Consider the following 27,185-nt stretch of genomic DNA (forward strand, 5'->3'; position numbering starts at 1 on the left):
CAGCTAACGTTTCGGGCAAGAGACGGGGTACATTCAGCTAATGTTTCGGGCAAGAGACGGGGTACATCCTGGACAGGTCACCAGTCTGTCACAGGGCCACAACGAGGACAAACAACCTTGCACACACACTCACACCTAGGGAGAATTTAGACAGACAAAAAAAAAACAATTAACCTGACAGTCATGTTTTTGGACGTTGGGAGGAAATCGGAGTACCCGAAGAAAACCCACGCATGCACAGGGAGATCATGCAAACTCCATGCATAAAGACCGGGGCCTGGAATCGAACTCAGAACCTACTTGCTGCAAGGCAACAGCTCTGTGGGAATTCATTAAACAGAAAAATTACATTTTGGAGTCAAAACCACAAAACACTGCAATATAGAGTGTCAAACTTGACATTGCAGTGTTTAGTTAATTAACATCTGGTTAATTTTTAATTCCTATGGAAATTTCACCACTAACATGTTTTAACAGAGCCTTCTGTGGGGTGGGATCAGCAAATGTTTTCCGCTAAGAACTTCATAGATCTTGGCTTTGAAATGTAAAAACTATCTTCACAGTTTATATCACATCATCTTAAAGTGAAACAGTTCCACACGTGAGGATTTTTAACTTGTTCAGTCAGTTGTGGTTTTGAAAGAGGATGTGAAAAAAGGAAGGTCTGAAGCTCTGTCAGATTCTGTTTAAGCATACTGATTTTACATCTTTACATTTTGAATGATACACATACTTCAGTTTTACTCGGCCTCTCACATGAGGTTTACCAGAACTCACTTGCTGCAGCTGGGAAAGTTTGAAAATGGACACAAAAGAAATGAAACCTACTTAAAGTGATGAATCTGACAAAAGACAAAAAAAGGAACTTTTGATTCTTCTTGCTTCTACTTCTCATTTGTTTTCTGTGGGTTTTTGTGTCTGCACATCTGGTGGTTTGTGCGCAGACTGCAGACATGTAAAGTAATCTTCAGGGAAATTGTTCATCTGAACTGATTCAGACGCTGATTTCTTAGTTTTTCCAAAAGATTTTGGTCATAAAGGTAAATCAGGAGAACGTCCACAAATGGGAACCACTTGGTTTGTAGTTTGGTGTGTTTGGATCTTGTGTCAGGTAAGAATTCTTCCCATCTTTACAGTCTTAACAAACTCATTAAATTTAAATAATTCTGAATTTCTAATATTTAAGCTTTCTTAAACCATGCTTGTTTATGTATGTCTTGTAAAAGTAGCTGATAAAAAAATGGTGAATATTAGGTTTAAGGCCAAAACGATACATGGTTCTAACATTTAGCTCAGACAGTATATGGTCTGTTTTACTTACTACACAAACAGTTTTATTTTAATGTTTGGTGTTAACCTCATCAAGTTTCCATTAATGCTAATGAGGGAAGGTTGTTTTATTTTCTTGTTCAGTAGTCCTGTAATCAATTAAAAATGTAATGAAATATAAGGTTTTACCCAGAATCTTGCTAAGCCTGGTGGTTGGGCACTTGGGCAGTCATTTGAAAATATTGAAAGGCGGGAAGGTTAATACTTGAACACCAACTATAAGATCTTAAAAATGCAAACATTTTAAAACGACAAATTTATAAACTATGTTTAGACTGTTGGGAGCACAAGTAAGGCCTGGTGGCCCGTCAAGCTTATAATACACTGGGGGAAACCCTGAAATATCTATCCATCCATTTCCTGTACACCCTTGTCCCTTAGTGGAGTCGGAAGGGGTGCTGGTGCCCATCTCCAGCTAACGTTCCGGGTGAGAGGCAGTTTACACCTTGGACAAGTTGCCAGTCTGTCGCAGGGCAACACAGAGACAGACAGGACAAACAAGCATGCACACACACACTCACCTAGGGAGAATTTGGAGAGGCCAATTAACCTGACAGTCATATTTTTGGACTGTGGGAGGAAGCTGGAGTACCTGGGGAGAACCCACACATGCACAGGGAGAACTAGAAAACTCCGTGGAGAAAGACCCTGGGCTGGAAATCGAACCCAGAACCTTCTTGCTGCAAGGCAACAGCTCTACCAACTGTGCCACTGTGCAGCCCACCCTGAAATATTTGACATCTAATTTGATTATTGTACTAATATTCTGCTGTCACCAATGAAGATTTTCACAGATGAGTACATTTACGAAACTTCAATCTATGACCCACGAAAAGGAAAATGAAATGTTTCCAACAATCTATGAAACCAAACTGTTGAGACCAACATTATGACGCTACAGATTAGAATTCATCTAATAAATAAATCCATTGTGTCTCCTCTTCTAGACCTCAGCTGCTGCAGATGGGTCATCATGTGAACCTGGATTTGAGTCAGAGCTGTTTATATTAAAAGTGAGCAGAAAGAACCTGAAGCCAGGCACAAGACTGGGCAAAGGTATCAGTATTCCCTCCATTGATGGATCTCTAAACACCAGGGTGCCTACTGGGGTCAGCAGGGGAGCTTACTGCCTGGGAGAGAGTTTAACCCAGAGATGGTTAGTCTTTCCCTCCCTCCATCTGCTCCATCACTCCACCACTCATGTCTCTGCTTCAGCACGCCTGGCTCCATTATTAGCTCATTAGCAGAGCTCTGCAGAGCTTGACTGCATGCTAGTGAGGCAGTTTCACCTGGGACAAGGGACACATGTAAAAGTTGCAGGACTCTGACCCTTTAGGGTCACTGGATTAGAATAAATGCTTAGGAACTATCTGCCTGAAAATCTGAGGTCTGAACAAAATTTACCTTCCTATGTATGTTTTAAAATGCCTTGATTTTTAAATTTCCAAGGTGCTTACATTTTCACAATACTTTTGTAGGTTATGTTTTCTAAATATGTCTTATTTCTATTACTTCTAGTTAGTATTACCTTACTTTGTATTTGTGGACAAAACTGAGAGTTCTTTGTTTTTACTGAATCCATTGTATTTTAAATATATTAATTTATTTAAGTGTATTTATTTCCAGTTGGCTTCACTGACTGCACGACCCGCACAAGATTTCTTTTCAGCACTGATGACAGCCGGTTAGTTGTAGAGACTGAAGGAATAATAACTGTGAGTAACACATTACTGGAAACCCATATTGTTATTGGACGACATGTCACATGACTCTCACATGTGTGACACATGACTCTCACATAATACTGTAAAGTGACCTTGGGTTTTTTGAAAGGTGCTGCCAAATGAAATGCATTATCATTATTATTGTTCTGATGTCACATGTCTTGCCTTGACATGTCTTGTTATTTGACAATCAAGTAACAATGATGGCATCTGACAAAAATATTGTCTGAGCAGGTCAGTCATTTTTAACTGTTGTTTTAGGCTTAAGTGCCTTTGAAACATTTTCAATATATTATATTTTAATACATTTTGTAACAAAACAAAACATTTACTTCTGAAAAGCTAAATAATGTTTTATACCATAAAAACTGCATGGAAGGAGTTTGGTTGACAAAAAGGTTATTTATAATCTGCAGCTGACCAAAATATAGAAATCAAATCATAATATCTGTGCTCATCCTATTTTTAATGTGGAACTCTACAGGAGCTGCTAATTACTAAATTGTCCGTAGGCAGAAAATATTTGGTGTATTTTTAAGAATCTGAAAGGAGGAAATGATAGTGGCCAGTAAAAATACTTAACTATCATAAAAAGCTCCCTTTTTTCCGTAAAATAAAATAAAATATGAATTTTAATTAAAATATTAATAATATATGATCAACATTATTACAATTTAAAATGTTAACTGGCAAAGGTGGTTAAGTTTAGCATTTTTGAAACGCTTGTCATTGTTCCTGAAGAGAAGGTTTATAAATGGCTGAAACATTTTTCTTTCAACAGAATCACATGATCTCATCATTTCTGAGAGTTAAAGAGACACAAGGCTAATGACCTTTGCACTTGTCTCCGTCCAGGTAAAGAGACAGGTTGTCCTTCATGAGGGGAACCAGAACTTCTTGGTCCATGCCTGGGATTCACAAGGTCAGAAAATGACTCTTCCTGTCAGGCTGCTGTATCAAGATCATCATTATATGAACAACCGTCTGGATGCTGAATTTCATCATGAGGCTCACAAACTCAGCAACCATCATGATCACCTGGACTCTGCAAGTAATCAGCAGGTAAGTTCAGAGTGACTGCAAGGTGGACCAGAAAGTAAAATTGTTCTTTTAGAAAGAAGTTAAAAAAAATGCATCTTACCTGTCATAAACTCATCTAATCTCCTCTGAACAGCGTTTCTTTTTTAAAAAGGTTTGATATTTAGAAATGTTTGTCTGTGAGATGTTGATCCTCCCTGGATGTATCTAATATTTCCTATTCTCAGATCCCCATCCTGGATTTCCCCAAATCTAATCCAGGGCTGAAGAGGAGAAAGAGAGACTGGATTATCCCTCCTATTAATATTCCTGAAAATAGCAGAGGACCTTTTCCCCGGTTTCTTGCTGAGGTAGGAGGAAGTAAAATGTCCTATGGTTTGTTTTTGTTTTCAAGAATTAGGGAAAATGTAACCCAATCTCTTCTATATTATATTTTATATGATAATTTAAATTGACCTCAAACTTTCTATATTTCATGTTGTGTTTAATTCCTGCTCCAACCCAGACTTGAAGAAAAAAGATATTTGTTTTCTGACCTATTGTTTATGCTTTTTTTATGCCAGAACTAAAATAAAATCAATACTTTAACTAAACCATCTCTCTCAGGTTTAAATTAATAAAGAATCAGACATTTGCAACCAATAACTGCTAAAGTTGTGTAAGCTGAACCTTGGTCTGTGTTGTCCAGATTCGCTCTAATGAAGATAAAGTGAAGAAGATTCATTACAGCATCAGTGGTCCTGGAGCTGATCAGAATCCTGTTAATCTCTTCACCATGAACAGAACCACTGGTCATCTGCATGTCACACAGGAACTGGACAGAGAGAAAGTGGACAAGTACATGGTCAGTGTTTTCTCTGTTAGTTTAAACTTGATGCTGTTCTGTCCAATTTAATCTGTTAGAACATTTCAACATGTTTTTATGGCAGCATGATTCTTGCCAACAGGTGAATCTTTCTACAATATTTCAAACATCTGAAATCAAAGATTTAATAAATAAAATTGCAATGTTTTCATGTGACTCACAAGAGAATCTATCTGTTTTAGAGCTCTGGATTATGGTCATTCATAGACATTGAATATAAATAAAAACACACAATTAAAAATAAATACGAACTGAAAGCAGCAACACGCAACACAAGAATGTCTTGGTGATGGAAAACTGTACCATATTTATAGCTTCAAGTCCATTCTGTGGCAGAGGGAGGCGACGGAAAAGCAGAGAAGCCGATGGATGTTATAATCAATATAATTGACCAGAATGACAACAAACCTGTTTTCAGTCTGCCTGCCTATAATGGAGAAGTTTCAGAGGCCTCACAAAAAGGTAAAGTCCCTGGCTTCAGGTATTAAATACACATAAATAATATCTTACAAATAAAACTGTTTGTAACACATAAAATATATTTTATAAGTTTGGTGAAATGTAATTTCTTATCATAAACATTTAGGCCGAGGATGATTTGTAACAATTAATGGTTAAATCTGTGGCCCAACATCATTGTTATCCATGGATTTGAAGGGTTTAGCACCAGATTATTGAACTGCTTGGAAGCAAAACTTTCAGATAAACTCAGTACGTAAACAAAATTAGAACACTGATGAGTATTTCATCAAAGTTCTAATGGGCACTTTAAAGAAAATGGCATTAATAACCCCTTCGAAGGGCATTAATACCCTTGAAATTGTATGTAAGCTTAATTAAGAAACTTAAATATGGTATTACATTGGTATTATATTTATTGACATACAGAGCATATGTAAATCAGAAATCCATAAAACTGTTTATGTCCTCTCAGAGAATAAAGACTAAGAGTAATAAGACTAAGACCAAAGAATAAGAACAAAATGCTTAATCCAACATTCAACACATTAACCGATATAGGTTCACACATTGTCTGAAAAGCTCAGTGAGAAAATATATTTCTATGGTGAAAAGATCACATTTTATTTATTTATTTATTTATTTATTTATTTATTTATTTATTTATTTATTTATTTATTTATTTATTTATTTATTTTTAGAACTTACACTTTTATTATTTTTACAGAGACATTATACAGCCATATATCAGCAGTACATAATACAAGTGTTGACAATATGAAGTTTTCAAAAAAAAATAAAAAAATAAAACATCTTGCATGGCATCTTACAACCTCAGCATCACATCTGTAGACTCATCACCATACAACCCTAAAATAAAGATACACTTTGGGCGGGACAGCTAAACACCATATGCCAAAAGACAAACTTGCTGGACTCATTTACATCAACAGAGCTTCTGCTGAAATATCTGCTAATAATTTTCCATTTATATTCCCGTCACATATTTGAGTTTGTAACTATGTGTGCCTCAATCCAGACTCCCTCCCATGTTTCATGTCAGAAATTATTTTGGCCGTCTCTGCCTCCCATCTTTGTTTTGTCCAAGTGGGTTCGTTAAGATTCATTGACAGAAACACCCTACATAACTTTACTATACATTTTTTTACCCCCTTCCCCTTTCTGGAAATGGATTAGTAGGTTTTCTATTGGTGTGGGATTTAGTACTCTTTCCCAGTCCCTGTGTGCTGACAAAAAAGAGTGTAACTGTAAATATCTAAAGAAATCACTTTTCTGGAGATGAAAATTCCTACATAACTCTTCAAACGACATAAGGTTGTTCCTGTCGATCAACTGATGAAGAAATGTAAGTCCTTGTTCAGCCCATTTAGAAAATTTTTGTCTAAGAAATTGGGTGTGAAGGATTTAATATGTCCAATGCTTGTTAATATTGATAAACTTCTTGGTAGCTTGAAAGAAATTCGTACTTTGTTCCAAATGTCAAGTGTGTCCACAATGACAGTTCCTTTATTCTGGAATATCTGAAAATGGCAATACCTTTAATGGTACTGATCACTTCGCGTGCTCAATGCTCAGCCATCTTGATTGAGAATCCTGTTTTATCCATGAAATTAAAGGCTTTAAATGAGCTGCCCAAAAATAGTATTTTCAAACAGGAAGATTGAAACTCCCTTCTGTCTTACTTCTTTTTAGTGTTTTATATTTTATGTGAGGGTGCTTGCTTTGCCGTATGAATTTTGATATCAGTTTATCCAATTCAACAAACGTGGACTTTGGTATGCCAACAGGTAACATCTGGAACAAATACAATAATCTGGGTAACAGATTCATACAAATGGTTTCAATGTGACCGAGGAGGGACAAAGGCAATGCTGACCACCGCTCTAGGTCCTTCTTAATTATATCCGGTGTTTTGCTGTAATTGACATGATAGTAATCATTTAATGAGAGAGGAATATTGATGCCTAGGTATTTAATGCCCTCCCTAGGCCACCTAAAGCCGCTTTGTTGTTTAATCCCCTAGTGGAATATTGCTATCGACATCCATTGCCTCTGCCTTATCAACATTTATTTTATAGCCAGAAAAATGACCACAAACAGAGATCATGTCCCTCAGACGTGGTATTGATAAAGTAGGATCAGACAGACACAGAAGTACATCATCTGCGTAAAGAGATATTTTATGTTCCTCTGTGCCAATCAAAATCCTTTTAATTTCATCCTTGTCCCTAATAAGCTGAGCCAATGGCTCAATGCTAATTGCAAACAGAAGGAGTGACAAAGGACTCCATTGCCTGCATCCGAGCTCCAGCTTGAAACTTGCCGACCTGAAACCATTAACTCTTACAGCCGCTTGTGGGGATGAATATAATGTATGTATCCAATCTATAAACTTGGGCCAAAATTTAAACCTCTTTAACGTTTCAACAAGGTATTTCCATGACACACGATCAAAAGCTTTTTGGGCATCTAAAGATATTACAGCCGTCTTAGCTTTGTTTCTTTTTGGTGAGACATAATATTTAATAACCGACACAGATTATTTCCATAATGCCTCCCGACAATAAATCCGGTTTGATCTGGATGTATGATTTGGTTTAATATGACATTTAGTCGTCTCTTCAGAATACCAGTTAGAATGCGTACCATTAAGCATCTATAACGGCCCATATGACCCACAGTCAGTGGGGTCCTTACCTTCTTTATGTAACACAACTATTGCAGCATCAGACCAGGATGGCGCCATTGTTTTAGTTTCTAAAGAAAAGTGGTATGCTTCCAACAAAAGTGGAGTAACAATGTCTATGAAACATTTATAGAATTAATTTATGAAACCATCGGGGCCAGGACACTTATTATTTTTAAGGGATAAGATAACGTTTTTCATTTCTTCTTCTTGAATGGGCTTATCTAATTGTTTAACTACCGCATCGGATAATTCAGAAATATTTATATTTTGTAAATAATCTGCTATTTCACATTTTATTTTAAGTCCAATTCTGCCTCAACAATGGAATCTTGTTAAATTTGTATCCCTATTATTTGCCCTAAACGGGGTAAACATAAATACATTTTATTCTGGTGGCAAATAATTATCTGCATTTAACAATACCCAGTAACCCCATTGAATTGATTTATGTTCGTAGGTTACCAGTTTTGAACCAAATTTGAACTAAGTTCACAGATCCAAAGCGAACTAGTTCTCAGTCATACATTCCCAGAACCAGAGTCAAACATGGAGAAGCAACATTCAGTTTATATGCTCCACTAATATCCTGTCAGCTCAGCTCAGCCTCACTATTAAATCTCTGTTGATAAACTGATGAATCTGCTCTCACTGATCTGCTTTGTGTTTCCTCTTGATTAGGTTTTCAGGTGATTCAGGTTGTGGCCACAGATGCTGATGAGCCAAATACTGACAACTCTGCCATCCAGTACCGCATTGTCAGTCAGGAGCCAGAAGAGCCCGGTCCCACTATGTTTACCATCAACCCAAAAACTGGAGTCATCAGAGTCAATGAAGTTGGACTGGACCGAGAGGTGAGAATTCTGACAATAGTTCTGTTTGATAGAAAACAGGAACAACCTAAATATAACTTGCCTTTAATGTCCCATTAAATCCTCATTGTTAGATTTCCTTTATTGGCGATGTGTGGGTTTTGGTCACAATTCCGCCTTCATACAGAGCCTGAGAATAACTTAAGACACGTTTGATTAAACTAAGATTCTATATTCAATAGTTAAAAGCTCAGCTTAAAATGTCTTGTTAGGGTTCTGAGCCCGTTGGATGACCAATGCAAGGCCAGCGGATCAGGGAACCCTGTTGTTTTTGCTGTGTTTTTCCATTATGCTTAATATTATGTTTCTCAGCTTAAACTCATGCTGCATTGTACCCCCCGGAACTTATTACAACTTTTATTTAGTATTCACCACTACTGAGATGTACATATTCAGGCATGTGCACCTGTAGGTGGCGTTATTGCAGAAAATACGCGTTTCTGCTTCTAACTCGAAAATGGCACGTCCCATTAACAACACTGATAAAGGCAAGGTTCCCTAGAAAAAATTCTCCAACATACGAGTCACTGTGCAAATGTTTTTGGTCTGAATTATTTTTCATCAGAGAGAATGAACATTGATTTAGCCAAAACCAACATGCCCCTTAGGATCAACTCTGAGCCCAATCAAACCTAGCACAATATATGCTAAGGACGAAAGAAAAAAGTTATCACGGCAGACTTTGGATTTTTTGCCCAATTATAACATTTATCAAGCATCTATAACATAGCTACGTATATAGTTGCAAATTTCAATTGCCCATAACTTGGGAACCTAAAAAGTTTTACAATTTCCTTCGTACAACTGACTACAAATACAATATCAATCATGTCTAGCTAGTTTTCGTCGACGTACACCACTAGGTGGCACTGTAAAATGGCGAAATTTGTTATGCAAAAACCACTGATCGGATTTTCGCCAAACTTTGCACCTACCTCCACGCCTTTGGCCTTACTTGCATGCTGAATATGGTCGTGGTTGGTTGAAGTGTGGGGGAGTTATTTAAAAAAAAAAGCGTGAAAAATTATTCATCTGACCTCCAAACTTTCTTTTTTTTTCTTCAAATCACATATTGACCCAAATGCTTTCTCTGAATTGTTTTGAACATTTCATCCACTATGTGTACGGATCCATCTTCATATGCCTCACTCTGTTTTTTCAAAAGTTTGACTGCAGCACAAAAATCTGTATCTTCCACAATCCTTTGCCAATCCCAACTAACCACATCAGCCTCAGTCATTCTTCAGAGTTTGATATGAAACAGAGCTTCTTTGTTTGAATAACAGCAAATCAAACTTTCACATTCATAATTTCACTCATAATGTATAATGTTGTTTTTTTATATACTTCAACAGAACAACATATGTTGCATGACTTTGTGTTTTTGTGTTTGATGTGATGTAAAGCACTTTGAAATGCCTTGCTGTTGAAATGTGCTGTGCAAATAAAATTTGATTGATTGAACAGAACAGCATAGAAGTACATTGTAAAGGAGAAGCAAGTTTTGTTATTTGGTGTAATTTTTAGCTAAAACTAGAACATTTTAGGGTAATTTTCAATATTTATATATGTGAAAACCAATTACAAGCAGTGTGTGTGATCTGACCACATTGTGTAGTCATCCTATTTGGCCACAAGATGGTGCCAAACCCACCTTATCTGGGTCAACAACAGTATAGAATCCCAGTCACGGTGCCAGGGCCCAGTATTTATACCAACTTCTATCAACTTTAAATGGCTTAATCCACATCTACCTTATTGTGACTGACCAGCACTCATTCACAATGACTCATTTCATTTCCTGTCCTTGTGAGATCAATAAAGTAATTTTGAATTCGGTTTCACTGACAACATGAATGAGTGAAATAGCTCACCGAGTAGACCAATGGAATCAGAATCAGAAAGCTACAGGTTTGAATCCGGATATTAAATTCATATTAAATCCCACGTCTAGTGTTGTCTACATGTGGGAGACCTGCTGGGTTGGGTAAGAAACCTATAATAATAACTGCTTGCAGTTCTAGTTATATTTCGGATTTTTCTTAGACTTCCTACATTTTAAACACCACAAAAAGTTCTGGAAAAACTTATCTTGTTCAAATTTTGCACCGAAGTTAACAATGTGAGCCATCTTTAGACAGGCTGAACCTGAGTGATGCTGAAGCTGTTGATTCATATGATTAAAGTTCATGTTTGTTAAAACAGAAAGTCCCTCAGTACACACTGAAGGTACAAGCAGCTGACATGAAGGGAGAGGGTTTGACTGGATTTACCAAAGTGATTATCAAAGTGACGGACCTCAACGATCACGCTCCAGTCTTTACAGAGCCCTTTGTAAGTATAACACGACTGTTTTTATTAATTCGTTATTCATTTTGTCACTTAGTAATTACTTGTAAATATTATATTCAAATCTGTTTATCACAGTTGATTTGTGCAGCAGATTATCAGTAAAGTAGTAAATCACTCTGAATTCTATTAGTGAGTCGTTAAAGTACAAAACATATGATATAAAATGATAGATGATCATAAAATGACCATGTGTGTATCTCTTCCACATCTTCTGTCTCAGTATACAGTCACAGTTGAAGAGAATAAAGTAGATGCTCTAGTTGTTAAGATGCTGGTGACAGATGGTGATGAGCCTCATACTCCTGCCTGGAATGCAAAGTTCAGCATCATTGATGGCGATCCAGAAAATCTGTTTACTGTGAAAACGGGAACAAACAAGCAAGAAGGAATCATCACTACTGCTAAGGTAAGAGGACCAGTAGAATCTTACTGCTAGAATATGTTTGTTTAACTTGTATTTAGGCCTGTCACAATACAAGTTAATTACTGATTAATAATCAGTTAATTGCATTATAAATTAAAACGAGTTCAATAATTTTCATTTGCGTAATTTATCATTTTTCTCTTTCTACCAAAAACTGGATGATAAGAATCTTCAATCTGGTGTTTTGGTCTTTACTGGCCCTTTTTTTTGAAGGACAATTTTGTTTACACAGACTTCATAATTCATTTCGTTTGTTTTTTTTCTGTTGTTTATTTTGGACATTAAAATGTTTTTCAGATTCAGTAATAAATGTTTATTAAGACTTAAAGTTTATTCATCTTTGAGAATGTGTTCTTGCATTATTATGCCATTACCATTATATTGCTAGAAAATTGTGTCAAAGCAACAATATCATCTTTTATTGTAATAACGTCTGGGACAATTTATCGTCCAGTAACATTTGTTATCGTGACAGGCCTAACTGTATCATTTATTGAACTTGTTGGTGGTTAAATGTAATTAATTTAATTCATCAGCCTGAGTTTTTAATGTCTGATCAGTTGATCTGTGATGTTCTTTCTTCCACTAAACCAGGGTCTGGACTTTGAGAGAACCAGTAAACACATTCTACTGGTTTCAGTGGTGAATGAGGCTCCTTTTGATTCTTCTATCTCATTGGTTACTTCCACTGCTACAGTGGTGGTGACTGTGGAGGATGTCAATGAACCTCTGATGTTTGATCCAAAAGAGAAGCATGTTTCCAAAAGTGAGGCCCTTGATCTGAACAACACTGTGGTGCAGTACACAGCTTCTGATCCAGACACTGGACGCAAACAGAGAATCATGTAAGCCACTTAAAGAAAAAGTCACTTAAAGAAAATGAAATTTCACATTTTTACACAGCTATTTTAATCAAGTTATATTGCAGATCTGATCTGTCTGTTTAAGGAATACTCAGAAAGGGCAGACTTCTTACTTCATGAAAGTTATTTATTGTTTCCTGTCCCATCATGCATCTCACTGTCCCACATCATAAAGCTGGAACTGATGCTTGAATGTGTTTTAATAGTTTGTCTTTATTGTTGCAGGTATAAAATACTCAATGACCCAGCTGGCTGGCTTGACATTGATAAGGACACTGGTGTGATAGCAGTGAGAAACCAAATGGACAGAGAATCCATCTTTGTCAGGGAGGATAAATACACTGCTCTGATTGGTGCATATGATGATAGTAGGTGTGAGAGTTTACTGTCTTGTTTTGCAGCTGTAGGAGAGAAACTTAAACATGAATGTGAAACAAAAATGTAGGTTGATCCAAGGGACAACTTGGAAAAACTAAAGTTATGATTCTTTGTTCTGAAGAAACTTCCTCTATCCAGCTTTAGAAGAGCATTTAACAGGAATGCTAGCAATAGCATTTGAGGTTTTCTTAGTCTGAAAGTAGTCTTTCATTAGTTTATTACTTCCTGTAAAGTATTATAAATGACTTTTTGTGTTAAAGGGAATGGAGAGGATACCATCCATATGATGACTTCCAGGCACATAGTGCCATTATATAACACATAACTATGATATGTACAGAGTTTTTATAACAACTAAAGGTTACAAAGATAACTTGAATAAAATTTGAATTTCATTCAAGAAATTGAACGAAATTTCCAAGAACAGAAGCTCCTGTTCTTGGAAATTTCGTTCAATTTCAAAGAAGCTCCTGTTCTTTCCAAGACTCTACTTTCAGCACGTCATCACAACAATGCTACTCCATTATGCCATTTACAACTGTTCTTAGGAGCGTTGGACTGAGAAGTAGTTTGTGTGATGAGCTCAGTGGACGTACAGCAGCACCAGGTGTTTGCCAATTGCTGCTGCTAGTCTGAGGGAGCAGAATGGGAAAAGTAAAACGTCTGTGTTTTAAATGAGCCAGTGTTTAGGCACCCATAAGTAGTTGCCATGGGATATTAAATGATTCCTCAAACATACATGAACGTATCAGAGCAACCCTAAATGTTTGGATGAGGGAATCACATTACAACATGAGCTGAAGCTCAATAAAGTTGATTTTTACATTATACTTCCCTTTTAATTGTACTTTATAGAGCTCTTTAAACTTACTCTGACAGCTTATGATTTCCTCAGCTCTTGAAAAGTTTAGATGTTTTCCTCAGCAGATTGCTAAAGGCGTCCCCAGAATGCCTCCTGCTACTGCTGTATGTCTGTCATCTCACCAGATCAGATCCAGGATACAGCAACTGGAACTCTGGTTATTCATCTTCAGGACGTCAACGACAACCCCCCTACTATTGAGGAACGCAAATTCACAGTATGTCGTCTTTGGTACAATTAAAATTGTTTTGAATATAAACTTTAAAATAGAATTTTATATACTTGATACAAAATTGTTAACTTCTGAAATAAAAAATAATTTGGTATTAAAGTGGACGTTTCAAATTTTGTTTATTTCTACAGGTGTGCAGCAAGATACCAGTTCCTCAGCTGCTGACTGTGACAGATCGAGATGGACCAGGCTTTACTTTTCCATACAATGTCAGCCTAATTGGCTCTATGAAGGCTAACTGGACTGCTAGGATGACCAGCACCAGTATGTATACCATTTATTCCCAACTGATTATAATCTTGAGCTAGGGTTAGCTCATTCAAGCACATTCTTTGATATGCTTGCAAAAAATGAATGTGTTCATTCTTTGAGCACATCAAGTTGCCAATGAATGAATTAAACACAGACAAAGCGAAACTAAGAGGAAGGAATTGGCAAATAGAAACTGACCACTAACATAATCTAAACTGCAAAAAATGATCTAAGCATTTACCCCAAAAACTTAAAACTGGTGGAATTCCTGATAAATTATTGTTTGTTATCCTCTTATTTAGCAGGAACGGGAATTATCCTGACTTTAAACCATGAGCTGGAGATTGGAGATTACACTGTGACAATGAGCATTGCAGACAACCAAGGTCTGTCTCAGGTCAGCACAGTCACAGCCAGAGTGTGTGACTGCAGTGGAGAAGACGCGAGTTGTCGGGAGAAAGATGTTGGTGGCTCCAACCCGCCAGTCATCCTGGGAATACTGAAGGCCATTGTGGTGCTGCTGATCAGTGAGTTTGAAATGTGATTGCGTTGCTATATGAATATAAAGCCTTCTTCAAATTAGCTTTTAATTTGAGAGACCAAGAATGAGTTTAAACTGTGAGAATCTGCAAACTTTGTAGTATCGCACGAATATAAACATACTGTACAAGTTGGACATTTAATAATTTACACATTATAAATATTTCACTAAAACTAATATTTTATTCATACACACTAAATTTTAACTTCAATAGCTCCAGCAGCATCAAAATTGTCCAACCCCTAGAATAGATTTCTTCATTAGAGCACAGATTAGTCTGGTGTGAAAACCAGGCACAGCCAGCTGCCTGCCTCACCAAGTCATTTGTTCCTGGTTTCCTGTTGGCCCGATATCTGCTTTACTCATTTCCAAAGGTACAAATACCAACTGCATCCACATCTGACAAACAGGACTAATGGAAATAATAATAAAACGGATGTTTTCCAAATAAAATCCTAAGCTAAGCTACATCATTAGCTAATTAGTACTAACTGGGAGCCATTTGGGGGCTCCACAGTGGTGCAGTTGGTAGAGCTGTTGCCTTGCAGCAAGAAGGTTCTGGGTTCGATTCCCGGCCCCGGTCTTTCTGCATGGAGTTTGCATGTTCTCCCTGTGCATGCGTGGGTTTTCACCGGGTACTCTGGTTTCCTCCCACAGTCCAAAAACATGACTGTCAGGTTAATTGGCCTTTCCAAATTGTCCCTAGGCGTGAATGTGTGTGTGCATGGTTGTCTGTCTCTGTGCTGCCCTGCGACGGACTGGCAACCTGTCCAGGGTGACCCCGCCTCTCGCTCGGAACCTTAGCTGGAGATGGGCACCAGCAACCCTCCTGACCCCACTAAGGGACAAGGGTGTAAAGAAAATAGATGGATGGGAGTCATTTGCTTAACTGAGCTCTAGTTGCTTTCTGTATACATCCAGGAGGCATCCTGACCAGATGCCCGAGCCACCTCAACTGGCTCCTCTCGATGTGAAGGAGCAGCGGCTCTACTCTGAGTGCCTCCTGGATGACTGAGCTTCTCCATCTCTGAGGGAGAACCCAGACACCCTACGAAGAAAACCCATTTCGACTGCTTGTATCCATGACCTCGTCCTTTTGATCATGACCCAAAGCTCATGACCATATATGAGGGTCGGAACGTAGATCGACCGGTAAATCAAGAGCTTGGCTTTTTGACTCAGCTCTCTTCACCACGACGGACCGGTACAACGCCCGCTTCACGGCAGACGCTGCTCCAATCCGTCTGTCGACCTCCCACTCTCCTCTTCCCTCATTCGTGAACAAGATCCCGAGATACTTCCAACTTCATGGAATTTTGTTGGGCTTTAACAATTTGATGATTAAAGTCATCTGCTCTTCATTTAGTGCTGGGGCTGCCATTGTTTCTCTTTGTGAGACGAAGGAGAGCAGAGGAGAAACCTGTTGAACTCAAAGATCTCACCATGGCAGATGACATGTTTGAGGAGGAGGAGAGGAATGACAGAGAGGACATTCAGGTGAACATTTGATACAGGTTGATTCTGCTCACACGGTCAGCATAAACATCTTCTAGACCATATGAATCAAAAACAAAGTGTCTTACTGAAGTTTAACTGTTAATGGAAAAAAGTCTATGTCCCCAGGAGACTCTTCAAAACATAAGCTAATGGATATAAAAAAAATTTCTATCTTGTTTAGTTCTTCAGCTGATTTAGCTGTGATCATCCAGTGAGGTTATACTGTATGTGAAGTAAAAACACAACAATGCTATTGTTCTCCTTTCACAAAATTTTAAAGACATTCAGCATTATTCTTTGTGAAAACTAAACAAAAAATAATGTGCATCAATTCTGTTATAGATAACCTGTTCCATGTTATGCTAACTTTTTCCTTCTTTTCTTCCTGACTGCTCCCGCCTGAAACATCCTGCTGGTGTTTGACTGTAAGGGAGGCGGTTCTGACCCACAAGACCCGGAATACGAATATCTGGCTGAAGGGGTCCCACTTTCAGAAACTGCCTGATAATAATGAACAAGACGAAAACTTACTGTATGTTTGGTACATTTAAAGAAAATTGCTGCATGTGTTTTAAATATGTCTATATTAACATGTTGAACATTTCGTGGTTGTTGGGATATTTTGTAATTAACTGTTTTAGTTTAATTTCATTAATTGTAATGACATCTTGTTGAGAGATCAAGGAAGATGTTTTCGATTGTTCACTATTTGGGCAGTTAGCTTTCTGAAAGCTTTTTAAAGGTGAAACTTTTAACATTTGTTATATATATTTCCCCCCCCCCAATACATAGACTTAGTTTTCTACATTGCTGGTGCTACTAAGCAAGCACTGAACAACAAAAATGTTGTGCAATCTTTGGTGTTTGGAAGTTTTAAAGTAATCTTCAAAATTCACCATGTTTCTACTGTCTGGACATAACGTTTTTGGAGAGGCTTGTTTGTAAATATAAAAGGGAATCTGTGGAGGGAGCAAAATATTAGGGTGATGGTAAAGAGGCAATTCAGGATTTGCCTCTTTACCATCACTCATGATAAATCAGCAAAACATTCAAAAAAGATGCAAAGCCTCTATAACAAAGGGTTCATTGCATTAATGCCAATTTAAAAAATTCTGTTATATATTTAAAATTTCTTCTACAGCTCAGACTCCCTTCCTTCGACACTAAGATCAGCTGACCCAGTGGCTTCCTGTATAGACCAAATATTTTTTATTTGCTTTCTGTTTAATTTTGCCTTGTTGATTTTTGTTCTGTTTGTTGAAACACTTTGTGTTAATTTTTCAAGGCACTATATAAATAAAGTTTTAAGCAGGAACTTTAAGCAGACAATTTTCATTAGGCCTATATTTTCCATTACTTTTTCATTGGTCTGATGAATCATATTCTAGTCTAAAATGTCATCTCTGCATCAGTTGTAAGCAGAAAATCATTAACAAAAAACAGGTTTGAAAGACGGGTCTTTGGAATTAATCTGCAGAATGTGTTTCACTTATTTGTTACTAAAATAAATGGACTAACAAAAATATAACTTATTGAAAGTGACTGCATGCACAACTATAAGTATGTGTTACATTTATTATAGTTGTTATGCAGGGGCTGCACAGTGGTGCAGTTGGTAGAGCTGCTGCTTTGCAGCAAGAAGGTTCTGGGTTTGATTCCCAGCCTCGGTCTTTATGCATGGAGTTTGCATGTTCTCCCTGTGCATGCGTGGGTTCTCTCCGGATACTCTGGCTTCCAAACACATGACTGTCAGGTTAACTGGTTTCTAAAAAATTCTCCCTGTGTTTGTGTGTGTGTGCATGGTTGTGTGTCCTGTCTGTCTCTATGTTGCCCTTAGACAGAGTGGCTACCTGTCCAGGATGTACCCCGCGTTTTGCCCGGAACGTTAGCTGGAGATGGGCACCAGCAACCTTCCTGACCCCACTAGGAACAAGGGTGTAAGAAAATGGATGGATGGATGGATAGTCATTATGCATTAAAAAGAGCAAAATCACTCTCTTAAGCATAAATACCATCACAGGGCCAGTGAATATAGAATTAGTTAAAGAATTTAATATTAAAAAGCATTTGTCATATGTTTTCTTCAAATATTTCAGACATCTTTTTTTGTACAAAAAACCCCAAAAATATTAATCTCATCAATTCTTGTTAATGGCACAATGGCTGTCAAACTTTCTAATGTACTGAAAAATAATAAACACTGATGGAAAGATTAATAATAATTTAAAAAAAAACAAGTACTTACTATATTGGTTACGTTCTCCACAAGTCATACCAGCAAAACTGAGCTTTCAAGTGCATAAATATAATAAAGAATAGAATCATTAATGAAGAACTAAAACTAATGTAAGGCTTTAACCTGAAGATCCTGATGAACAGCTTACAGAGGAAAAATAGGACTGAATACACACATCACACAGATATTGATTTCACACATTGTCACAGTTAGACTGCATGCATGCAGCCATTTTTCTCACAGTGTGGGAACATTTACATCATGTCATCATCTCCTCCTCCGTACATGTCGGCCAGCTTCTTGAAGCGAGGGCCAAATTCTTTGAGGGAATCGTAGTTCTGGTCGCCGTCACTCAAGGAGTACAGAGAGGAGAGTTTTTCTGCCTCAGAATCGCCTCCTTCCAAATCGAACACCAGCAGGGAGTCGTAGGGGGGGGCAGTCAGGTCTGTATCTGCCACCTTCAGGTTCTGAATTATGAAAGACAAAAGTTCAGAAATCTGTTATTGTGTTGATTGTGAATTAGAAAAAACAAACAAATCAAACACTTGTTTAAAACTAGATATAACACAATGACAAGCATTTGCTCTCATTTCTCAAGGGTTTCACTCACATAGTCAATAAAGCCGCCGATATCATCTGGGTCGGTGGGCCGAGGTCTGTACCGGGGACCGCTTTCAAGTGGAGGAGCCATGACGACCCTGGACATGTCGGGCTTGTTGGTCAGAGCAAAGTGGAGAACACTCTCACTATAATTCTGACAGAGAGGGGAAGAATTATATTGTTAGAAACATATTGGGTTATTTTCCAATCTGCAGTCATCCTCTGATCCATTTGAACTAAGAAGAAATATGCCAAGTCGAATGTTCTGTTTTTTAATTACTACTATGTAGGAATCACAATTGTGTATTTTAACAAATGTTACATGTTTCAACTGTGTAGACAAGTGACAGTTTACCTGCTGAATGCTCTCTCCACCTCCCTCTTCATTAGAAAGAACAAGCTCATCCCTGTCATCGTCATCATCACTTTTTTCAACTTTCACTCCAGTTTTTCCTTTCTTCTTTAAAAACACACCCAAGGCAATCACTAAAAACAAGAGCACAAATGGTAAATTTGCCAGACCCTCAAGCCCCACATACAGGGATTTAAGTAGGCCGGTACGGTCGGGTACTGTGTGCACTTAAAAGATTTAGCGGGGTGCGCAGTACCTGCAGGAGAAGGGAGCGACTGTCTGCTGTAAAGAATCAATGGGTTCACTGTGCAGCCGTGACTGATTAGTTTTTCAAGAACAATATAAAACACGACTTAATCAGTTAATAAATAGCTTTTGTTTCCATTTCATATTGTTTCTGAACTGTTCGTGCTTATAGAGCAGGGCTGCAATACGTCGATCGCGGAAGGTTTTGAGTTGATCTCAGCATTAAGTGACAAACTGAAAGTCTCCAGGACTCTGAGAGCAGCACGTCCTCCCCTGACCGGCTTATCAAAACATCTGCAAATTTATTAAATAACAACATAAAAAAAAAATCAACTAAACATGTTCAAATTAATGACCCAATGAACAATCTCAGTAATTATTGTTTCAACAAGATGTTGCGCAATTCTGTGCGTTTCGGTTCCATTATCAAAATAGCAGAGGAGTTTAAAATGAACTAATCAACCACAGCTGTGTTCAGGGAGGCTAATTAATGATCGCAAAATAAATATCAAGCCTGAAAAGCTAATATTGTAACGTACTGAATGTTATGTTTTTAAAGTAATCTCTGCTGGGCTTGCGGAGCGCAGTCAGTTGCCACGTCAACGGGTGTGATTAAATGACAAAGAAAGAGGGAGAATAAAAAGGTGTGAGTGGTTTTGAGTTGACCACCTGTTCGGGTTATGGCTTCTACCGCAATAATTATGTGAAATTAGATTAATTGTCTAATATAAAAAATAGCTTGATGCTCTCTGGCATCTTGCTTTGAGCTCAGAGTCTGGCAGGCTTTTCCTCTATCAAACTTTATTATTTTGCCTCTTATTTATTGATGTTGATGAGACTTAATAACAACCTTTTTCAACCTTTATAGCTCCACTGTTGAAAGTGAGGAGCTAACATTCACAAATGATATTGAAATAAAATCCAGTCCAAAATCTGGTTTGAGGTGATTCCTTAGAACCTGTTGGAGTTTGGTCTCTAGTTTTTTGTTTTTGTATTTCTTTTGCATTTTTTTCTTTTGCATTTTCTTTTTTTTTTTTTTTTTTTTTTGACAACGGGGACCCTCGTCGGGTCAATCAGTGTTGCTTCCTAAGTGGACAGTTTGATTTCACAGAAGCTAGATTTACTTGGAGTTATATTGTGTTGTTTAAGTGTTCCCTTTATTTTTTTGAGCAGTATATATATATCTGTGTGGGAAAGGCAACAGCTTTATCATACTATGCAAACTTAGTTTGGTTTATGTTCAAGACTATAACCATGTAACCATCATGAATAGTAAAGTTACACTCAATAATTTCCCAATGAGTCTTGTTTGAAAATAATGACCTTTAAGTAGGTATGAAATATACTTTTCATTAAAGCTCCGTTTTTGTTTAAAAAAAAAAGTTTTGTTGGTTATTAGCAGAAACTCATCATGATTAAGAGAAATAAAGGGGCTAAAACAGTCTTTGTCTAATGTGTGTCACTTGGTGATGGAGTTACTGAAATGAACTGACTTTTCAATAATATTCAAATTTATTGAATGAGTCAGCATTTTAACAACAAATATATAAATATGTTTTATCCAGTACCTGTGATTGTAATTTGCAGAACTGAAACATATTTTTCTGCTTTCTCTTTGTTGTTTGCTTGTTGTTCAGCATCACTGAATTTTGTTGGTTATTTTCTGGTCCCAATGTGGATTGTGATTTTGTGTTTCATGATTAAAGAGAATATTTTTCTATCTGCGCGTAAACGAACATTTAAAACTCACCAGTTCCCACCAGCACCAATAATAGAACTACCCCGATGACCCAAATATTGGAGCCAGCAACTCTTGGTCCTTTTATCTTGCAGATTGGTGTTCCAGTGCAGTCACACACTTTAGCTGTGACGGTGCTGACCTGTGACAGACCCTGGCTGTCCTGAACATTCATGGCCACATTGTAGTCTCCTTCTTCAATATTAGACTTTAATTTCATGATAATGCCTGTGCCTGTAAACAAAAAAAAAACAAATAATTTCCCCATCATTTGATTTTTTTTTCCAAGTTCTCATCTTCATTTTAATGGATCCTGATGTTCTTAAAAAAAAAGCCAGTTGCAGTCTGGGTTAGATCTAAAGGGGCACTAGAAAACAAATCAGCAAATTTAACTTAAATTACATTGTAAATTAGTTCCTTTGCCAGTGAGACAAAGTTGTTATTTTGTAGGTTTGTAGGAACTAAAGAGCAGAGGAAAGCAAAAACAGTGAGTCAGAAGTGACCCATCAGTTTTAGCTGAAAAAAACTCTAATTAAAAATTAAAACATGTTTTAGCATATCTAACAAAACATGAAGTTAAGTGGACTGATCTTGATGCTCCTGATCAGCTGGGACTCATTAAGCTGCTCCAAGTTGACCATATTTTTCATCTGGCTCTCATTTATTTCTCATTTATTTATTTGACACTTTGTGTGATTTATTAATGGACAAAAGCAGATCCATCAAAACATCTGTGTCCCTTAAGACAGTGTTTCCCAACCCTGGCCCTCAAGGTCCTGAATGTTTTAGATGTTTCTCCGCCTGATTCATCTGATTGCAGTTCCGCAAAAACCTGTGAATTGAGATCAATCACCCTGGCTGAAGCAAGGAAACACCTAAATCCTGCAGGGCGGTGAGCCTGACAAACCTTCAGTGGTTCACAGAACAGATCAATTGGTCTCTATGGGACATCTTTGCAGGTGACAGACGATTTGTGAAAGAATTAAATTAATTCAATTTGTTGGGATTGTTTCCTGTTCTTAGGAACAGGTTTGTAATCATTTTAGTATTAAGGATAAACATACCAGTCTCGTTCATCTTAGCAGTCCAGTTAGCCTTTGAAGCGTCCCGTAGGTTGACACTGTATGGAAAAGTAAAACCTATTCCATCTCTATCTGTTACACTCAGCACGAGAGGAATTGGTTTCTTGTTACACATCTGTGGAGAAATATGGACTTGAAACACTGGTGAATATGCTACAACTCACTTGTAAGTGGGCATGTCCCGATAGCAGTTTTTTCCAGACCGAGTACAAGTACTACTGCTTCAGTTTAGGTAGTTTAGGTAAGAACCACTATCCGGTAGTGGTTCTTACAGATTCTAAGAACCACTACCGAGTAGTTAATGAGTTTGTACTTTATACATCACAAAACATTTTTTACAAACACAAACCAATAAAAACTACAGCATGACACACTAAATAATAATAACAAAAATGATAAATAACAAAATATAATTTATTTTAGTATCTGCCATTTTTATCTTCAAATATCTTATAGTACGGACATTTTTACCTTCTCCTGCCACCTAATTTCTCTTTTCTTATTATTTTTTTCTTCAGAAAATAACTTGTTAGTTTGTTACCATCACCACCTGGTATGGGGTTTGTTCTAACCCAGTTTAAGAGGAAACACCCAGAATAAAAGTGGTATTGGTTCGGAGTACCTATACTTGTTTTTGATCGTATGACTACATAATGCTGGCATCGGTGTTGGGTCACCATTACTTGTAAATAGTTGATAATTTTTTAAGTAAAAAAAAAAAATCCTATTTAAGTACTTTAAGGATAAACAAATATTTCCATTTTATTTTATCTGCCTGAAAAATATGCAACAACGAATGCTCTGCTGACATATACCTCAAATACACGCTCAACAATGCTGGGGGGGTTGTCATTGACATCTTCAAGCTTGATAATCAAAGTTCCGGTTCCTGTAGCTGGGATCTGATCTGGTGAGATGACAGACATGGGTCAAGAAATCGTGAATAATCCATACGGATGGCTTCAACAATCCACTGAGACTCTTGAGACAAGGTTAGGAAATCTAAAACTGCAATACTTGTAGTATCTCCCACAAAGCAAGGTAATACTCAAGGTAATAGTCCCACTAAGCCAACTAAAGGAGAAGGCTTCCTAAGGCTACAGAAGTGAAGGACCCTTAACTTCTTAGGTCTTACGTTTGATTTCCGCTCACAGCCGACCACATCAATGAAGTTATTCTATTAGGTTTGACTTCACATTTGATTCCAAAATGTCCTCTTATGTAGTTGCTGCAGTACAAATCAATTAACCTCACACCTACCATCATCATATGCACCAATCAGGGCTGTGTATTTCTCCTCTGTGACAAGTGGAGATTCTCTGTCCATTTGGCTTTTCACTGTGATTATTCCGGTTTCCTCGTCGACATTGAGCCATTTAGCTGGGTCCTTGATTACCTTATACCTGCACATGTAGGACGGAAAAAAATAGCATGACCCCATTGTCATAATATGGAGCAAAGTAGCACATGTTGAAATGAGAGACAACGTGACAAATTAGATAAGACTCTGCTAGTTTATGCAGACTTTATGGATCACTTACTTACTAATATGTAATTCAGATTCAACTGAATCTGATGGTTCTGCATTATGATTACTGTTACATTGGATTGGACAGAATATGACTGAATTTAATTTGGAGTTGATGTTTGTTCATATAATTAACAAGAAATATTGACTGTAATGAGGTTTTCAAGATTAATGTTTGCTCAGTTGTTGCTGGGAAAAGAGATCTGATAAACCCTAAAATAAAAAAGTGTAGCAAATTTCCCTTCAAACAGATGGAATGTAAAGTTTAAAATGTTTCTTACATGACTCTCTGTTTGCGTCCAGTGTCTGGATCAGAAGCTGTGTACTGTGCCACAGGGCTGTTCACAGCAAGGGCCTCACTTTGGGACACATGCTTCTCTTCTGATTCAAAGATGGGAGGTTCATTGACATCCTCCACAGTCACCACCACTGTAGCAGTGGAAATTACCAACGAAACAGAAGCAATAAAAGAAGCCTCATTCTCCACTGTGACCAGTAGAGTGTGCTTACTGGCTTTCTCAAAGTCCAGACCCTGGATTAGTAGAAGAAAGATCATCATAGATCCACTGATCAGACATTAGTGCTAAAGCTTTGACACAGACATAGTGCAATCCATAGCAGAATTACAACACACTGTATTAAATGTAGCAACGAGTTACCCCTCATAAATACAATAAAGGTTCCTATATACTTCATCCAAAGTGGTAAATTTGGCTCTCATTGACCTAGATGTGCGACGAATATGTCCTTTTGTTCTCAGAGAGCCATCCACATGCAGAACTCGACACCAGGCCCTTGTTGAATATTTTGACAGAGCTCTGTGCAAAGTGTTGTCTGATTGGTCAGAAGTTTGTTGTTGTATTTTATGCTGAAATGCACTCAGGCAGCAGTATTGACATTTTTTCTACAGCTAGTTGGCTTCCACTATCCGGTTTTTGTTCACAGAGGAGGTTGTCTGCAGAAACATGTGGCGCCCTCTTTGAGACTGTTTCGTAAAAGTAAAAAGAGAATTCAGGGTGGGAGGGAGACTCCCAGTGGGTAGGGGCGTGACGTATACTGAAGCATGAGGACGTCCCCCAAAAGGCCTGTGCCGCTCTGTGAGAGGTGTGTGCTGAAACCATGTGACAAAGCGTCGACTGTTCGGTTTTGGATGAAGTATTAAGATTCCTTAAGATTCTGCTGGTCCTCTTACCTTAGCAGTAGTGATGATTCCTTCGTGTTTGTTTGTTCCCGTTTTCACAGTAAACAGATTTCCTGGATCGCCATCAATGATTTTGAACTTTGCATTCCAGGCAGCAGTATGAGGCTCATCACTGTCTGTCACCAGCATCTTAACAACTAGAGCATCTACTTTATTCTCTTCAACTGTGGCCGTATACTGAGAGGAGACAGAAACATTTTTAAGGTTGGTCACCACAAAAAATTCCAAATTATCTTCACACATTTGCATACATACAGTACAGACCAAAAGTTTGGACACACTTACTCATTCAATGAGTTTACTTTATTTTCATGACTATTGACATTGTAGATTCACACTGAAGGCATCAAAACTATGAATTAACACATGTGGAAATATGTACTAAACAAAAAAGTGTAACACAACTGAAAATACGCCTTATATTCTAGTTTCTTCAAAGTAGCAACCTTTTGATGTGATTACTGCTTTGCACACACTCTGCATTCTCTTGATGCGTTTCAAGAGTTAGTCACCTGAAATGGTTTTCACTTTACAGGAGTGCCCTGTCAGGTTAATAAGTGGGATTTCTTGCCTTATAAATGGGGTTGGGACCATCAGTTGCGTTGTGCAGAAGTCAGGTGGACACACAGCTGATAGTCCTACTGAATAGAGTGTTAGAATTTGTATTATGGCAAGACAAAAGCAGCTAAGTAAAGAAAAACAAGTGGCCATCATTACTTTAAGAAATGAAGGTCAGTCCAAAAAATTGGGAAAACTTTGAAAGTGTCCCCAAGTGCAGTTGCAAAAACCATCAAGCGCTACAAAGAAACTGGCTGACATGAGGAACGTCCCAGGAAAGGAAGACCAAGAGTCACCTCTGCTGCGGAGGATAAGTTCATCCGAGTCACCAGCCTCAGAAATCGCAGGTTAACAGCAGCTCAGATTAGAGACCAGGTCAATGCCACACAGAGTTCTAGCAGCAGACACATGTCTGCAACAACTGTTAAGAGGAGATTGTGTGAATCAGGCCTTCATGGTAGAATAGTTGCTAGGAAACCACTGCTAAGGACAGGCAACAAGCAGGAGAGACTTGTTTGGGTTAAAGAACACAAGGATTGGACATTAGACTGGTGGAAATCTGTACTTTGGTCTGATGAACCCAAATTTGAGATCTTTGGTTCCAACCACCGTGTTTTTGTGCGACGCAGAAAAGGTGAACGGATGGACTCTACATTCAAAATTGAAGGCATGCTGAACCAGCATGGCTACCACAGCATCTTGCAGTGGCATGCTATTGCTTCCGGTTTGCGTTTAGTTGGACCATCATTTATTTTTCAACAGGACAGTGACCCCAAACACACCTCCAGGCTGTGTAAGGACTATTTGACCAAGAAGGAGAGTGATGGGGTGCTGCGACAGATGACCTGGCCTCCACAGTCACCGGACCCTAACCCAATCGAGATGGTTTGGGGTGAGCTGGAGGCAAAAGGGCCAAGTGCTAAGCATCTCTGGGAACTCCTTCAAGACTGTTGGAAGACCATTTCAGGTGACTACCTCTTGAAACTCATCAAGAGAATGCAGAGTGTGTGCGAAGCAGTAATCAAAGCAAAAGGTGGCTACTTTGAAGAACCTAGAATATAAGACATTTTCAGTTGTTTCACACATTTTTGTTAAGTATATAATTCCATATGTGTTAATTCATAGTTTTGATGCCTTCAGTGTGAATCTACAATTTTCATAGTCATGAAAATGAAGAAAACTCATCAAAATGTCGATGTAAAGTGTGGACATAAAAGGTGTGTCCAAACTTTTGGTCTGTACTATATAT

At 37.9% G+C, this 27,185-nt stretch overlaps 2 protein-coding genes across 4 annotated transcripts in view; one reads left to right on the forward strand and one right to left on the reverse strand.

The window, feature by feature from the left end:
• The first annotated feature begins 922 nt into the window (after nucleotides 1-922).
• On the forward strand, nucleotides 923-17,969 carry LOC103476549 (cadherin-1-like). Of its 2 annotated transcripts, none has more exons than XM_008428996.2 (17): nucleotides 923-1,111; nucleotides 2,277-2,385; nucleotides 2,956-3,044; nucleotides 3,909-4,115; nucleotides 4,319-4,441; nucleotides 4,780-4,935; nucleotides 5,271-5,418; nucleotides 8,804-8,976; nucleotides 11,200-11,328; nucleotides 11,567-11,752; nucleotides 12,365-12,615; nucleotides 12,859-13,001; nucleotides 13,999-14,090; nucleotides 14,237-14,369; nucleotides 14,663-14,884; nucleotides 16,265-16,395; nucleotides 16,826-17,969. In XM_008428996.2, exons 1-17 carry the CDS (start codon nucleotides 1,064-1,066, stop codon nucleotides 16,898-16,900), a joined length of 2,415 nt encoding a protein of 804 aa, XP_008427218.1. In that variant the 5' UTR covers nucleotides 923-1,063; the 3' UTR covers nucleotides 16,901-17,969. The 2 variants fall into 2 exon arrangements, with proteins under 2 accessions (XP_008427218.1, XP_008427217.1); XM_008428995.2 differs by having other exon boundaries at nucleotides 14,660-14,884; nucleotides 16,826-17,968.
• A 501-nt stretch (nucleotides 17,970-18,470) lies between these two features.
• LOC103476546 (B-cadherin-like) overlaps nucleotides 18,471-27,185 on the reverse strand; it is a 31,975-nt gene continuing 23,260 nt past the window's right edge. For both annotated transcript variants that reach the window (XM_008428988.2, XM_017309190.1), the window contains 9 exons: nucleotides 25,370-25,555; nucleotides 24,459-24,709; nucleotides 23,910-24,052; nucleotides 23,465-23,556; nucleotides 22,632-22,764; nucleotides 21,580-21,801; nucleotides 19,587-19,717; nucleotides 19,242-19,385; nucleotides 18,471-19,098 (listed from right to left, as the gene is read on the reverse strand). In XM_008428988.2, coding sequence (XP_008427210.1) covers nucleotides 18,886-19,098; nucleotides 19,242-19,385; nucleotides 19,587-19,717; nucleotides 21,580-21,801; nucleotides 22,632-22,764; nucleotides 23,465-23,556; nucleotides 23,910-24,052; nucleotides 24,459-24,709; nucleotides 25,370-25,555 — 1,515 coding nt within the window. In that variant the 3' untranslated portion in view covers nucleotides 18,471-18,885. The remainder of the gene's footprint in view (nucleotides 19,099-19,241; nucleotides 19,386-19,586; nucleotides 19,718-21,579; nucleotides 21,802-22,631; nucleotides 22,765-23,464; nucleotides 23,557-23,909; nucleotides 24,053-24,458; nucleotides 24,710-25,369; nucleotides 25,556-27,185) is intronic.

The sequence above is a fragment of the Poecilia reticulata genome, linkage group LG15, assembly GCF_000633615.1.
Source record: "Poecilia reticulata strain Guanapo linkage group LG15, Guppy_female_1.0+MT, whole genome shotgun sequence".
Lineage (NCBI taxonomy): Eukaryota > Metazoa > Chordata > Actinopteri > Cyprinodontiformes > Poeciliidae > Poecilia > Poecilia reticulata.